The sequence below is a fragment of the Euprymna scolopes genome, chromosome 4 (genome assembly GCF_053919585.1).
Source record: "Euprymna scolopes isolate OS-2025 chromosome 4, ASM5391958v1, whole genome shotgun sequence".
Classification (NCBI taxonomy): domain Eukaryota; kingdom Metazoa; phylum Mollusca; class Cephalopoda; order Sepiida; family Sepiolidae; genus Euprymna; species Euprymna scolopes.
This window is the reverse complement of record NC_136485.1, coordinates 176,053,657-176,071,533: the sequence shown is the minus strand read 5'-3', so window position 1 is coordinate 176,071,533 and position 17,877 is coordinate 176,053,657. Positions and strand designations below refer to the sequence as shown.

At 33.8% G+C, this 17,877-nt stretch overlaps 1 protein-coding gene across 2 annotated transcripts in view; it reads left to right on the top strand.

Annotated features, from left to right (window-relative positions):
- Positions 1 to 17,877, top strand: part of LOC145270318 (peptidyl-glycine alpha-amidating monooxygenase B-like) — a 239,606-nt gene that overhangs the window by 200,705 nt on the left and 21,024 nt on the right. For both annotated transcript variants that reach the window (XM_080125969.1, XM_080125965.1), the window contains exons 18-20: positions 1,229 to 1,311; positions 6,672 to 6,869; positions 7,773 to 7,885. In XM_080125969.1, the coding sequence (XP_079982095.1) occupies positions 1,229 to 1,311; positions 6,672 to 6,869; positions 7,773 to 7,885 (394 nt within the window). The remainder of the gene's footprint in view (positions 1 to 1,228; positions 1,312 to 6,671; positions 6,870 to 7,772; positions 7,886 to 17,877) is intronic.

The following is a 17,877-nucleotide window of genomic DNA, read 5'->3' as shown; positions in this document are numbered from 1 at the left end:
TCCACTGTTTGGATGCATTAAAATTTGAATATTATAGTCACAAACTTGGCAGCAGTCTTCTGTTCTTAATGCAGATTGAGGTTTTTATGTTCAATTATGAGCTAATTGACAATATACAACATAAAAAAAAGTCATTATTTTCCTGATGAAGACTCTTATACGAGTCATAAATTAGAAGTTAAATAAATAAATGTTTATTTAAAAAAAATCTACATAATTATTATTATTATTATTAGTAGTAGTAGTATTTATTTACTCACTAGGAGTTTTCACACTAGTAATTATTAGTGATTGCTCATTGGCATCAACTAGTTGTGTTCCCTGAAATTTGATTGACAAGTCTATCCACATTTCTAGATCTCTGCCTCTTTTGATAACTGTTACAAATTACTTTGAATTTTTGAAACAGCCATTTACAACTGATTTCTTGCTAGTAATGACTGTTGGTCTTCTCTAGAATTTGGGTGATAATAAGCTTTCCCAAGATTCCAATTCTCTAGTGATTGTTTAGTTGATGCTTTTTTTCCTCAGTCTTCCCATTACATGGTATCAGTTAAAAACAATTGACCACATGCACTGCGTTTTTTATAACCTGTGTAAGTATTTCAGATTTGCATTTGATCCATACTTATTAGAAACCAATCATGCAAAATTCGATGAATTTCCTCCCCCTCACTTCTTACCTCATATCCATCTCCATCTCTCTCTCTCCACACGTATCCGGTCCATTTTGCCCCCCCCCCACCTCCATCACCTCCAGCTCTCTTTTCCCCCACCTCTTTTTTCCCCACCTCCCTTTCTTCTCCCAACACTTTCCCAATAGCTCTCCCCTTCCCACCTCCCTTTCTTTTCCCAAGACTTTCCCTATACCTCTCCCCCACATCTTTCTTTTCCCCTACCTCCCTTTCTTCTCCCAACACTTTCCCCATACCTCTCCCCCACTCCTCTCTTTTCCCCTACCTCCCTTTCTTCTCCCAACACTTTCCCTATACCTCTCCCCCACCCCTCTCTCTCCTTCCCACCTCCCTTTCTTCTCCCAATACTTTCCCTATCCCTCTTCCCCACCCCTCTCTTTTCCCCTACCTCCCTTTCTTCTCCCAACACTTTCCCAATACCTCTCCCCCCACCCCTCTCTCTCCTTCCCAACTCTCTTTCCCTCTTGTTGTCTCCTGTTCTTTGCTCTCATCAGTTGATTCTTAATTCTTGTTGTAATTATAATTCTTTGCAGTTATTGCAACACTCGCATCCTCAAATTCTCAAAAGATGGCACATTTCTGAAGAAGTGGGGATACAGCGATGGAGCAATTGGAGGTAAGTCGTTCTTATTGGAAATGTAAAATTAATATTAATTTATATCCAATACTGTAGAGATAGAAATAATTTTTAGAATTATCATAACAATACAAGATTTGTAAAAAAAAAAAAAAAAAAAAAAAAAGGGGGGGGGACTGAATATTGTAAGCAATATTTTTTCTCTTTTTTTCGTCATACAAGGAGGGTAGTTATTTACTTGCTTCTCACCTCCGCAAGATGTGACACAAGATGTGGAAGGTGGAGAGTGCCCTTAAAGAAAGGGCATTCTGACCTAGCAGAAATACCTTGACAGCCCAGTCAGCATTCCCTCGTAGGTAGGGGTGCCTCAGGCAGTAAGCAATGAACTTACTCTACCCGAAAGCTAGATGGCAAGCCTTGGAAGAGTGGACCTCCTAGGTACTACTCAGGTGGCGTATCTCAGTCTGACAATCACTGCGCCAGTTCATCTGTTAGGGTTATTATTGAGAACAGATCCTCGATTGGTATATCTACCCAAGTTTTCAAGCAACTGAAGTAGGAAGGAGATCTAGCACAATAAAAAATATTGAAGGGTATGACCCTAATAATTTCTTCCATTTTTCTTCCTCAATCAAAACTGATACCAAAATTTCACAATTTCAAGGATATGTCCCCTTTTTCAAGTGTTTCTCAGGTTTCTCTCTGTCAAATGCAGCCACTTATTGACTGTGAAATTGATGCTGTCAAGGATTAAATTCAGAATGCTTGCATAAATGTTTTTTTAATTTTTATTTATTTACAATGTCAGTTTTATTTCTAGTTCAAAATGACCTAGGATCTTTGATAACTATAAAACGTACTTGTTCTTTGCTGGTTTGGTGCTTGTCCAGAATTCCCTCTATATGAAAAAATAAAAATAAGTCTGTATGATGTACCAACTGGTGATGTGATATTGTACACCAAAAATCAAGAAAATTATTCGAGTAGCTTTACTTTTAAATAAGGTTAAATTTTATAACTAAACAAACGACGATATTACGACGCCATTTTGAAAACAAGGGGAATAACCTCAAATAATTAAAACGTGCAAGATTTTGAAAAGCGATTCTTAACATGGAGACATTGGGAAAACTCAAATTCACTTAAAAATGATTTTTAACAATAAAACTACTTGATCAATTTACGTAAATTTTTTTTTTTTACATGGGGGGGGGGTCACCACTTATCAAGGCCCGGAGGCCACTCAGGGATAAGGGTTATTGTGTGTACAGTAATCAATGATCATTTTTGGAATATGATATTTTCTTTCCATTACGAATACGTAGATTATACAGATTTTTCTTCATTTTTGTTTTTTAATATAGGGGGAATTCTGGGCAAGCACTCCTGGTTTGTAGACAATAATTGTTGCAAAGAATAAATTCTGAAAATTAGTATAGATGTAGTATTGTATCATGCTCGCTTCAGCAATCTCCTGCATTCATGTCCACCAATTATAATAAATACTGCAGAACACAAACCAACATTGTTATAAAATACCACAATATTTTATTTGTTATATAATATGTACTGAAACTTAGTAATTTGCTATATAATATGTACTGAAACTTAGTAATTTGCTATATAATATATACTGAAACTTAGTAATTTGCTGTATAATATGTACTGAAACTTAGTAATTTGCTATATAATATGTACTGAAACTTAGTAATTTGCTATATAATATGTACTGAAACTTAGTAATTTGCTGTATAATATGTACTGAAACTTAGTAATTTGCTATATAATATATACTGAAACTTAGTAATTTGCTATATAATATGTACTGAAACTTAGTAATTTGCTATATAATATGTACTGAAACTTAGTAATTTGCTATATAATATGTACTGAAACTTAGTAATTTGCTATATAATATGTACTGAAACTTAGTAATTTGCTATATAATATGTACTGAAACTTACCCCTCCTCATGCCAGACGTAAGAGCTGTAGATTCCTTCCTGCATGAGAAATGTTGAGTTTGTGGGGGTCGTCAGGCCTTTTTAGGAACTAACTTCCTCCACAAATAAATAAAAATAAAGAAGACTTACATGCAAAACAAACGGAGGTTTATTCACAGAAACCAACCATTAACAAATAAAATATAATTCTCTTTATAATGAGTTCAGAAGTCCTTTTTAAGTGTTCGTATAAAAAAAAACAGAATGTCTTTTTTTGTTGACCTGTTCATATGTTAAAACATGTTAAGAGAGGCAATAGGTAATGTTCGCCTGTGAAATTGTATGAAGCATGCGGAGTGGTGAAAATGGAAGAGTGATAGTAACACGCGTGGAACGTCCGAATAAAAATGCAGTTGAGAGAGAGATTTGATGTTTGTGTGTGCTTAAATACTATTTGGACCGGCTCCAAGCGAGCTTAAAAAGAAAAGTTTAGAAGAATGTCCTTGGAGAAATCCCATTGGACGGAAACATCACGTGGGTGCTCTGTACTACGTCCGCTCATTTTGAGTCGATTTAATATATAAGGCCACGCCGGAATTTGCGTGGGAATTATTTTTTATTTTTCACGCGCCAACATAATCATAATCATACTGCGCGCCTAAATTGTATTTATTTTTCTAACAATTTTAAATCCGAATCTTAACCGTGTCAACTGGCACAAGTTTTGCTGAATTTTAGCTGAGGAAAGAGACTTTTTCTCACTGATCACATCACAGATTCATGAGAGCTTCCTCACTGTTCGCCCATTTCTAATATAAGCAGCACTTTCTCTGTATGTAGTTGGAACTTTTTTCAGGGGAGATAATTATGTAAAAACTTTTTTCAGGGGAGATAATTATATAAAAACTTTTGGCGTCACATGACACCGATGTTGTGGCGAACAAATATTACACAACAAAAGACTAAGCAGCCATAAAAAATCATTTCTGTTGGCATTTTTATTTACATTAACAGAAAACAAACTATAAATATCAACTTGTTATTTAATAATTATCAATAGTATTGTGAGGTCTGTGTTCACGCTTGATATTTATAAAAAGGAAATAATTTTTATTTTGAATTTATTCATACCAATTATATTATAAGGTCTGCATTCATCTAGGCTTGGACAGTCTAGTTTCTCACTTTGAAACAGTAGTAGTTGTAGGGAATATAGCTGAATATTACTAGATTAAACATCCTTTTGGCTAGGAACAAAGTGAAGTATCTGTTCTGATACTATACATCACCTTTTCTGTCCTCAGTCAGTGAAAGAGAAATCTTTCTAGTATTAGACAATTTTAACTTTGTTCCTATCCAGAGTACCCCTTTCTGGAGAGCTGAATTTTTCCCACATTAAAAACTGACCTTGTGTCTAAGTCTGCCCTCGTGAGGAGGAAAGTAAATCGGAACATGGGTATATATGTGTGTATGATTATTTTAAAAAAGACGCTCTACAGGGTGGAACAATAAAATTGTCATCATAGAAAAGACGGCATGGTTCCATTTCCATTTGATGAAAACCGGTTTTCTTTTTTTTTTTTTTTTTGTTGCAGACCATCTATTAGTTGGCCAATTGCGTAAAAATCCCAAGATTGATAGGAGCCTTCTATCATCTCTGAAAGTGACACAATGTTCAACGAGCAAGATTGGAGATGCACTGTTGTACAACTCATGCTCTCTACAAGTTATGACAACAGGACCATTGCCAGCACCCTCAAAATACATCGATGGATTAGCACAAATAACAGGGACGTGTGAAGGTTTTGGTGTGGTTTCAAATGAGGGCCACATCATGCCACCTCATAATTTCAAAATTGGCTTGAAAGTCAACACCAAATTGTACCTTGATGTGCTGAAGAGTGCAGTGACCCCCTGGTGCAATCCAGTGGTCGCTGGCAAACCCTGGATGTGGCAGCAGGACTCAGCACCAGCTCACAAGTCCAAAGAGACTTCGGCTTGGCTTCAGAAGGAGTGCTACGATTTTATACCCTTCTCTCAGTGGCCCCACTCCTTCCCTGACCTGAACCCACTGGACTACTTCGTTTGGTTATACGTCAAGAACATCACCAATATGAACTCTTACAACATCAAAGCCAGCCTGATCGCTGCCATCCACTGAACATTTGCCGATCTCCCATTAGCGTTTGTGGAAAAGACATACTCCCAGTTCCAGACCAGTATCAAAGCAGTGATTAAAGCTGAAAGCAGCTACATTAAATAGATGTCAACTCTATTACATAATCAAGTTACCTGAATTGATTTTTTCTATAAAAGTTTTAAAATAAAGCTGTAGTGTTGTTTTCTTTATGGCAACAGTTTTATCGTTTCACCCTGCATATTAATAATTAGTTGTACCATAACAGGGATGTTGGCCAGGATTATTTACTATAGTTTTCAGGGGGGGGGGTTAAATAGATACTTTTTAAAATTTCCATTCATTTACCACAAATTAAAAGGGGATTGATTTTAACTCTGGTGGTTAAATACTTCAACTTATTATGAATTAAACTTTGATAAGCTGTAAACACAAGTCTTAAAAACATTTAAAAAAAAAATAAAAAAGGTTAATCTTTGGGTGAATAATTGAAATAAAAATCAACATTTTTTTATGTCAAATATTCATAACAAAAAAATTGTAAGGAATTAAATCAAATTACAATATTGTTTTTAACAACATGGACTAATGTTAAAGAAAAGGAAATGGTCATTCAGAAATATTGATATTTTATAGACAATTAGAATCTAACAGGTTATGGTACAAAATTTCTATTATATTAAAGATTAAAAAAAATAAAAGTCTGTATGATGTATGTACCCATGACAGAATGAAAATTTCATATTCCAAAAATCACATAAATTGATCAAGTAATTTTATTTTCACGAAAAAAATCATTTTAAAATGATTAATGGAAATTCCTAGGCATTGTAACATAAATCTCACAAGTTTGAATTAGTTTTTAGTTATCTTCCTTCGTTTCTTGAGATTGTTTTCAAAATGGCGGGCAAGACAGTTGCTCTTTGGTTACTCATAAAATTTGGTTTTCTTTAAAAATAAACTACTTGATCAATTTATGTGATTTTAGGAATATGATATTTTCATTCTGTCACAGCTATCTACATCATACATATTTCTCTTTTTGTTTTTTTTAATATAAGGATAATTCTAAACAAATTATTTTAAAAAACTTTTATTCATTTCGCCTTTAAACAAATTCTGCTTATTAATGCTATTGTTTTTCTGTCTTCATGTCAAATTTAATTTTGTCGACTTTTGACAACTTTCATCCCATCTTCATCCTTACCAATGCCATTTTAATGTACAATAATTTCAAAGACATTTTTTGTTACAGTTATTTTTACCTGTGTTGAATGTAACATAGAAAATACAATATTTGTTTCTGCTTTTTTTTTTCAGCTGATGGTTTCCCTAAACCTGGTGTGTTCTTCATCGTGCACAGTGTCATTGTTGCCGAGGATAAAGGCCTTGTTTGTGCAAGTGACCGAGAAAATGGCCGCATAGAATGCTTTGATCTCGAGGGAAATTTCCGACAACAAATTCATCCAAAAGAGTTCGGCTACGTCTTGTATGCAATTGATTATTGTCCGCAGCATGGTACGTCAATATGAGGATTGATAACTTGAATTATTCCACTCTTGGTTGTCATTTTCACAATTTTTAAATCGATTTAATCTCTTATCTTCTTCACGTGCAGTTTTCAAACACTCAAATCTATACAAAATTTGGCTATAGTCAAGAATATCTACTCTTTCTGACTTCCGGTTTCTGCTATCTGTTTGGCTAGATTATTAGACATCGTCAAGTGGAAAAGAAAGCCATTCTTAACATAGGGAATGGGGGGAAGGCTTTCGAATTAACTGTTAGAAAAATAATCATTAATCAGAAGGGACTATCTCTTGCTTCTCACCGTTTTCTTGTCTGCTGAGTTTTTTTTTTACTTGGGAGTCACCATTTATCAAGGCCCGAAAGTCACTTGAGGATAAGGGTTAAAGGCCCGAAAGTCACTTGAGGATAAGGGTTAATGAATGTAAGGTTGTAGTAATCGTTAATGGTATAAATTGTTTGGAGTGAACCTGATTTTAAAAAAAAAGCAAAACAAAAAAAAACACCTACAAATTAATCCATAAATTTTGGAGGAGAAATTTTATACCATTAAATGATCCCAAAAAGGGGTTGATATGCCATAAAGCAAACAATTGTGTAACGACTTCATTATCATAGCCTAAACAATGTTTTATTTAATGTGAATAAGACTTTACACTATGATGATCGATATTTTTGAAAAATATGAACTTATAATTGTGGACACTTGTTTCTCATGCCACAGTTTTGAGAACTTTGAGTTACTGTGTGTAACTTTATTAAATCCAGCATAAAACTTACAGATCAAATATTGATTATGTAGAAAGAAAACTATCGATGACAAAAATCAAGAGACTGACTTTATACATTATCATTAAAATTATCCAATTCTCTTTTTGCTTCTGCATTTCTCAGGTGGAGTACTATTTGCAGTCAATGGACCCCAAAACCAGTCAGGCAAACCATGTAGAGTTTTTATTATTGACATTCATTCAGGAAAACTTATTTCATCTTGGCCATGTCCTAAGGTAAGTAATAAAATTGGAAATGGGTTAGGATTTTTATAATCTAACGGAGATCACCATTTGGTTTGATTCTACCCATTTGGTTTGATTCTACCCATTTGGTTTATTGAGTCAAATTGTGGGAAATGATTGATCCACCCTTTCATGCATGCAACAGAAGCATTGCAAAATCCTTTGAGTTGTCCTTGATTGGGGTTAAATTTTTAAATTATGAGTATAAAATCATTATCATATAAAAATATTATATATTATTATTATATTGATTTCATATTCTTGCACTAATTATGTTAGTTACCTCCTTTCCATTGCGTACGTTGTGTTAAAATGTATGTCTTATTTTGTTGTTTATATGATAGGTTGAGTTTACTTTAACCTATATATATATATGTGTGTGTGTGTGTGTGTGTGTGTGTGTGTTTGTTTGTATGTATTAGTGTTGGGATGATTAATCAAAATCAGGAATCAAAAAAAATTGGAACTTTTTGAGATATCTGCATCAGAAAAAAATTGTGCATATTTTCCGATGCCAAAAACAATTCTTTTATCTTTTTTTTTTATTTGATTCTGTTTAAAACAAAACCCTCGACTGCTGGTAGCAATATTCATTGATCTTAAACTACAAGTACCGCAAAAATCTATAGATCACCATCCTGCTAGAAGTGTATTTTTACGTTAAAGAAAATATGTGCACATTTAACACGTTTTTACGGTAATTGGGGAAAAATAGCAACAAAATTTATGAAGAATTGGAATCAGTAATTGTATTAGAATCAGGAAATAAGTGCAGAATCAGGAAAAATATTGGAATCATCCAACACACACACACACACAAACACACACACATATATATATATATATATTCTCCTCTGCAACTGTAGAGACAATAATGGTAAATGTCTTGTTTCTAACATCATATATAAATGCAATGATGGAACAAGAACACACTATCCCCGTGAAGTAAATAAAGGGTTCCGCTCCAAATTCCCGAGTTCGACAGAAACATTCCTGAGTTCGACAAGATACACCTGAAGAAGGTCGGGGGTTATATCAACTAATATGTTGTGAAAAATCACACTCAAGATGAGAACAGTAGTCTGATGAATTAAAATAATACAAATAACCAATCCTCATCTCAAAAATTCAGAAACGGGATATAATGCTGTTTGCATAAAAATGAGTATTTACTATTCCGCCTAAAACCTGAGTAGGTAAATCAAAGTTTAATAATAATCTGTATTTAATATATTCAAATAAGTAAATAAAAGGTGAGGGGATGAAATGACAAGAAGTAGGATTTCATAGTTATGCATTTATTAAGAGAAAGGATATAGGCCATCTATCTTTAAGCATCCAGTAGAAATTCACTAGATATTAAACAAATATCTTATAGATAATTGCTTCACTCAGCACGAATTGAATAACTAACAAATACTTATATAGTCATAATGTGTTTGAAAATGCAAATATTATGAGTTAGAAACCTGAAGAAATAATTTATGAAAAAGATGTCAAGAAGTAGTAAATTAAAAATGTATACAGATGCATGTGTGTGTGTAAATATTATGTATGTGTGTATGTATCTCTCTCTCTCTCTCTCTCTCTCTCTCTATATATATATATATATATATATATATATATATATATATATATATATAATGTGTGTGAGAGAGAGAGATTGGCTGTAAATACAATACGGATTAATAAATGCAACTTTATCTAAAATACAAGGGAATTAACTGGTAAAATCTCTAATTATCTCCCGTCGACTGGGCTTATGAACAGGTAACGTTGGTTAGCATTTATCTCCTAAAATACGAAATAATTTCTATTTGAGTCTTTATAAACTTAAAATATATTGATTTATTTAATATGTAATTATTTTTAAATTATATTGAGTAAAACGATTCATACTTGTGAATTAAAAATCGGTTTCAAAAGGGAAAACAAACTCCATGAGATTGTACGATCGTTTCAGAAACAATGTTCATTTTATTTAAATTGACAATGAATATTGACAATAATTTGACAAAAGTTTTGTCCTTTAAAACATAGTCCCCTCATCAACAAAAATGAGAGGGGGGGAGTTAAAAATACCAAAATAAAACTAGCATTTTAGTCGTGAGTAAGGCAGATATTCCTTTTTTTTTATTTTTTATCTCCATTATAAAATTTGTTTTAAGTTTAGTCAGTCTATCTTTTGGCATGCTGTTATATTTTGTCTCCGAATTGAAATATATATATATATATATATATATATGGTGAGAATGATGCAACTAGTATTCCGACAAAATAGAGAGATAAAACAGAAATAAACCAAGTTATGTGTTCATCAACGTTTCGTCTTTATTGCAAGACTTCCTCTGGATGAATGAAATTAAGAAAACAAAACATCAGTATAAATATTTGAAAATATATTTTTGAATATTTGTACTGGTATTTTGTTTTCTTAATTTCATTCATCGAGAGGAAGTCTTGCAATAAAGACGAAACGTTGATGAACACATAACTTGGTTTATTTCTTCTCTCTTTCTCTTACCCTCCCTCTCTCTCTCTCTCTCTCTATATATATATATATATATATATATATATATATATATATATATATATACTAGCAAAAGTACCCGTGGTTGACTGAGTTCAAAAACAGCCTACAGAAAATGGACTCTGATTTATGAAAGTATGATAGGTTATGAAAAAGAAGTGTTGTAAATTTGGGTTGTATTTGAGGGTATCAAAACCAAAGCAAAATATGATGAAAGTAAAAATAAAATAGATAAACCTCATAATTTATTATACCATACCTGTTCACACTGAAACACTTATCACAATATTCTGTGGATCTATATATAAAAAAAAAAAAAATTGTTAAACTTTGCGTCATATTTCCATTCTATGGAGGTCAGGTGCAAATGAACACCCCATAATTATACCGTATTTCTTCAAACTGAAACATAATTATCAAAGTATACTTACGCAGATAGATATGAAAAGTCTTTATTAAAGTTTGTGCCTATTTCCATTCTATAGAGGTCAGGCACGAACGCAGACCACACAATTTTATAATATCATCCCTATTTAAGTTAAAACACACTTATCAAAGTATTCTTATGTACATCTATATCAAAAACACTTGTAAACATTTTTTTTAATTTTTTATTTCCATACTTTGTGGACCAGGCGCGAACACAGACGCCACAATTTTAATGAACCACCATTCTGCCATTTCTGTGTCTCAATACATCTTCTATCATTATATGTAATCAGTTTTTTAAAATAGTCAACCATATAGGAGCCTATTGGTGACCACACACACACATACGCATTCAGTTTTATATATATATATATATATGACACCCTTTATAAATATTAGTAAATTACCAGACCAATTAACGTTACAAGAAGAATAAAAAATATGTGGAAATAATGAGAATGGCCTTACACACAAAAAAAAATTAAATGCAATTTATAAAGAGTAAGGAGTAAGTTTTGTATCCACAACCTATGTAAACCCAATTTAGATATAACCCGAGTTAACATATTACAGATAATAAATATTATATGAATAAAAAATATTATTATATAAATATAAATATAGGTTTGGAGGAAATACCAGATATTTTGTAATTCATATGAAAAACTAGGAAAACAAATGACTATGATTGAAATGACTGTGTAACTAATGCCCACAGCCCACTTGGGAACGCCGATCATGCAGTGGTAATAGTTGAAATAGCCCTAAACTTCAGAGCCAAAACTGAGGAGCCATTGCTTAAAACAACGAGATATTATAAAAAGACTGACTGAGAAGCCATCAGGGATCTCATCAGGTATACCCCATGGCAAAATATCTTTTCACTTCCTGCTGAACAGTGCGCAAATGAGACCACTGAATGGTTCAAAACAGCAATTGAAGCACATGTTCCCACACAGAAATTTTATAGCAAGCCCCACTCTCCCCAATGGTTTACTTCTACTTGTGCAGCCACCACTGCACAAAGGCAGCATGCGTATCGCAGATTTAACCTGTCCAGTTCAAACAGGCAGAAGTATATAGAAGCCAGAAGTAACTGTAAGAAAGAAATAGCGACAGCTAAGAGAGAATTTACTGAAACCACCAAAAAATGCATCAAAGCACAGAAATTAGGGATCCGTGACTTCTGGAAAATCTACAACAGTGTAGTAAATAATATGCAATCAACAATCCCCCCACTATCCAACAATCATGAGGTTGTTTGCTCTGCAACTGAGAAGACTAACATGCTTGCCAGTTGGTTTGCCTCCAACTCCACACTGGACCCTGCCAACCACCCCCTCCCTGTCTTTCCTTTGCAGACAGACGCCACACTAGACGATCTGAAAATCATCCCTTCTCAGGTGCATGCTATCATAAGAAATCTTGACACTGCAAAAGCATGTGGACCTGATCTCATCCCGACTGTGCTATTAAAAAAGTGCTCAGCCGAAGTAGCTCCAGTTCTTTCCAAACTTTACAACAAATGCCTTAATGAATCTTGCTTTCCTGCCTGCTGGAAAACTGCTTCTGTAGTGCCAGTTTTCAAGAATTCTGGCGAAAGAACTGACCCATCTAATTATCGCCCCATTAGCCTCCTCCCACTTTTCGCCAAAATATTTGAGACAATAATTAAGCAAGCTCTAGTACATCATCTTACAGATGCTAAACTTCTGACCGACCAGCAATATGGATTTAGACAAGCCCGTTCAACAGCAGACATCCTAACTGTAATCTCTGAGTGTATATATCAGTCACTGGACAAAGCAGGGAAGGGTAGAGTGGTAGCTCTAGATATATCTAAGGCTTTTGACAGGGTATGGCATGAAGGTCTTCTCAGGAAAATCAGATCATATGGTATCACTGGAAGAATACATGACATAATTAAATGCTTTTTAGATAAGAGAAAAATCCAGGTTGTCCTCGACGGTCGTACATCTAAACAATACGATGTAAATGCGGGAGTGCCTCAGGGGTCTGTCCTGGGACCTCTGTTATTCCTAATATTCATAAATTACCTCCCTGACAAAATTGCCTGTGAGATGGGTATATATGCTGACGACACCACACTCTATAACAGACACGACAGGAAAACAAATGAACACATATCTAAAGAAATGGCAGAAACACTAGAGGACGACTTCCAATCTGTAGTGGAATGGGGACAAAAAATGGATGGTCACATTCAATGCTGCCAAGACTAAACTTTTTTTTTTTTTCTTTTTTTTTTACACAGTGATCACCACTTATCAAGGCCCAGAAGCCACTCAGGGATAAGGGTTATTGCAAGTACATTACGTTAGTGTGGAGATTTGATGAAGTGTTTACTTAAGGGGGCGGTTCATTAGGAGTTTGTTAACATTAGACTTGAAGACATCCAAGTTGTAGTCCGGAGGGAAGCAGGCAGACGGAACAGAGTTCCACAGACGTGCAGTTCTAAGAAAGAAGCTTTGTTCATGGAATCCGCGTTTTGATTTAGGCACAGATATAGAGTGGGGGAAATTTTTCACAGTGGATTCAGCTAGACGGGTGTTTTTCGTGAAAGATTGGCGAGGGGGGACCAGGGATTGGAGTTCAGACGAGCACCTGCCATGAAAATAACGATAAAGCAAGGATAGGCTCGCAACGTCTCTTCTGTGGGAGAGGGGTTGCAGGGTAGAGAAAAGGGCATCCCCCACTAAACCACGAAGTCTATTTTGTACTCTGTCAAGGCATGATAGGCTGTTTTTTTTTTTTCCTTCAATAACTACAAGAAACCTTCTCTGCCACCAATAGCAATGGCCAAAGACTCTTTATCTGAAAGTACATCTTTTAAACTCTTCGACCTAACACTCTCAGGAAACATGAGTTGGAACAATTACATTGAGAGCATTGCCAGGACCGCTGCGAAGAAAGTAGGTTCTCTCCACCGTGCTAGAAAGATACTAACACCCGAAAGTATCCAGCCATTATTTTTCCAATGAGTCTTCATTTGTTAAATTCTGATTAGTAGTTGCTGAGATTTCGGACTTACAAAATTGTCAAAAAAGGTGGTTTATCTATCTATCTATCTATCTATCTATCTATATATATATATATACTGGTAGCCAAATTGAATATTAAAATGCTCATATCTTTGGTTCTATGGGATGAAACTATATGAAAATTTGCAGGCTTTTTAACAATTATAATACTATTCTATGGTTAACATATGACAATTGGTAAAAAAAGAACCTATATTTTCAAACCAATAAAATATGCCCAAATTTTCCTACATTTGTGTGTGTGTGTGTGTGTGTGTGTGTGTATATATATATATATAGATAGATAAATATCTGTCCTGCAGGCCAGCTTCAGTTTTGCTGCTTCAGTTGTATCCCCCTGTTGCCTTGTCAGGCCATTAATATGAAATGAAAAATGAGGAATAAAAGTTATATATAACTTTATTATATCATCAGAACAATAAAGTAAAGTTAAGGGTAAAATAAAGAAAAAAACCTTTAGGCTATGACATTTCGAAGCTAAATGCTTCCTATCAGAAGAGAAGTGCCAAAATTATATAAAATGCAAATATAGAAAAACTAGCTTAATAACATTTAGAAATGAAATGAGAATGAGGGAATAGGATAATATGGTAAATAATAATTGAAAGAAGGTATAACATATATGGGTAAATCAGAAAGGTAGTATATATGTAGGTAATAGTAAAAAAAAAAACAACTTTTCCTTATTGTTCTGATGGTATAATAAAGTTATAATTTTTATTCCTCATCTTTCATTTCATATATTTGTTTGCTCTTAATAGTGTTGGACTTTTCTTATCTGGAGGAGTTTTGTTAAAGATTTATTCTTTGGCGAGACTATCCATGACCCATTGGGTCAGCATATGTTATGGCTAGCTATGGAATAGTGAGTATACAGAATTAATGTATAAACGCACAAAAATTGAATGCATGCACACACAAACACACAAAAATATGTGATGACCAGTGAAAACAATACACAATTTCATGCTCATGCAAAATTGAATGTACGCACACACAAAAACAAACATGGCGACCAACAAAGACAATGTGAAATACATTGGATAATGAAGATCTTAAAGGACAGCACATATTTGAGAAGAAGAAAACTCTGTGCCACAAAAGATGGATGTGTAAAGTCGAGGATCGCTGGCTGTGAGCGGCGTGTGGTCGGGAGTGGGGAGAAAGAAAAACGCGTGACAGGTGAGATCGTCGTGGGACCCTGTAATGGCGGTGAGAGATTTTTAAGTTGGTGTTGAGACAGCGGGGATTTTGTTAATCTCATGGCAGATAAAATGAACAGTCAGAAAAAACAAGAAGCATTGTTTGGAAAGTGACGGTAATAAATGCCTTTTGTTAAAAAAATTGAAAAGAAAAAAATAGGAGAGAGTGTGAATTGTACAGGTTCACCCTAGTTTTGTGTGTGCATGTTAACAGCCTTAAAAATATCAGTAAATAATTATTAAGTAATATTTAATGGTGAGACCTTTTCAAAGCAAATCTTAAAAAAAAAAAAATGAACCCCCCCCCATACGCACACGTTTTGAAGTGTTTCTACATATTTTCAAAATGTTTGAAACTTATCTCCACCACACCCCATTTCCCCTTTCTGCTCCACCCCCGTCACTTCATTTGAAAAAAATGCTAACGACTACATGTCTCATTACATTGCCAGGAAGTGGGATCTCGTTTTACATAAAAGTTATATATGAAAGTGATTGTCCCATGCTAAAATGTTAAATTTTACTTATTTTAAAATTTTACATTGAGGAATGGTATTGCTTAACTTGCTTTGCCTGTAATATATGTGAATATGTAATATATCTGAATATGTAATATATGGGAATACATGTTTCGTTCCTTCGTTTAGCCTCATAACAATTTTTAAAGACAATTGAAATGTATTAGCTAAAAAAAAGTAGATTTGGATTTCTTTTTAGAAAGTAAACTATGCTGAGTTGAGTCATATAAAAACCCAAATAGTTTTTTTTTTTAATATGAAAATTAATCAAGTAGTTTTTGTTTGTTTTTTTACATTAGAAAAACATATTTGATTTGTTGCTTTTGTTTGAAAACAATTTCAATTTGCAATGAAAAATATAATAAAACAATCGGAAATCAATAATTTTGGACAGGAAATACAGTTTTTTTTAATCAAGTTCTAGTTTTAATCATGCACAACTTGGGTAAAGAAAATATTTTTTTAAATATGTAGATGCACCTGAACAATCGGCACCGCTCTTACAATTTTTCCTTTTCATTCTTTTTTTTTTTTTTTTTTTTTTTTTTCTTCAACTATTTCTGTGGATTATTGGACACTAAGCTACCAGATTTAAAAACAAAAATTGAAAAAAATCAATATTTAAAGATTTGAAAGGAGGTTCAGTTTCACATACAATGTTTTAGTAAATCAATCCCCCATTTTCAGAACCAATTTACAACCCTGATTTGATATTGGCTCCTTCACCCCCACCCCTACCCCCTGCCATTATTATTATTGTTTGTTTTTTTGTTTTGGTTTTTTTGCAACTTTTCACTTTGAGAAAAGTTCGGTCTTTTCCCCCCTTCCATCATTATTTTTTATTTAGTCTACCCATTCGCCTTAAAAGAGTGAAATGAAAAATGTTCAAATAAAAAGTGATTTTCAGATTATATTATCTTTTATTGTCTTGAGAAAACATTTTTTTAAGTGATGAGTGAAAAAAAACAAAAAACTTAGGAAGCCTCCAGAACACTACTGCAAGCAGTAATTAAAATTAAGGAGGCCCTACTAAAAGCACTACTAAAATCAAGTTTCTGCCTTCCCCACTCCTTGAAGAGAACTTATTTTTAAAGTAAGGCCTGAAAAAAATAAATCATCAGAATCCACAGGAGCGCTACTAAAAGCAGTAATTATGGTTATCAATATGATTTTATATATTGTATATTTATATTTAAATCAATTTTTTTAACTCTGTGGGGTTAAATTACATTTATTTGTAAGGAAAACGTAATAAAATAAGTTAAAGCGAAAAAAATATTGTTGACCTTGTGTATGCTTTGAATAGCCGCAGTAGCTTTTAATATCGGACTTAAGACAAGGCGGCCATGTAAACAGGTAAACAGACAAATTTTTTAAACAGGAAGTCACAAAGCGGATGAATGATTTAAATGATTCGGTTTCATAATTATATAGATAACATATATATAATAGGAGAAAATTTTTTTTGGAAGAAAAGGTTAATAAAAACTTTTCAAATTCGAAAGTGATGGATTATAAGTATAGAGAAATATATTTATAGAATAACAACCTTATCCAGATTTAAAAAGCTCAATATCAGTGATAGAGCCGAGTATAAGTAACCAGCAAAATTAGATTTTCATTTATATATTCCTTTTGCTATCGTTTTTTCCTCTGAGGAAAAGAACCTTTGAAACTCTGTAGAATAAGTTCATGATAGGTTCATAAGAGTAGTGGTTGATGGGCAGAAATCAGAGGCCCACAGTATTAATGCTGGAGTCCCCCAGGGGTTCATCCTGGGCCAAACTCTCTTCCTGATCTACATCAATGATCTCCCAAAACACATACTTAAATCATTCGTTAACATCTATGCTGATGACAGGACCATCTATGGCAACATATCAAAGGCCGTAAATGACAAAGTTCTCTCTAATTCTCTCTCCTCTGATCTTGAGCACGTGATACAATGGGGAAGAGGTGGCTGGTCACTTTTAATGCATCTAAAACCAAGCTTCTATCTTTATATCATCAACGCTCTGATCCCCATCTGGCATCAATTGAAATGGATGGCCCTCGTCTTAGGGAGGTTCCATGTTTTGACAAGCTTCTGGGTTTGACCTTTACTCCTGATCTGAAATGGAACACGTACATCAAATCTGTTGCCAGGGACACTGGGAAAATGGTGGGAGCCTTCTACCGCTCCAGAAGATATCTCACTACTGATGCAATTCTCTATCTGTATAAAAGCCAAGTACATCCAAGG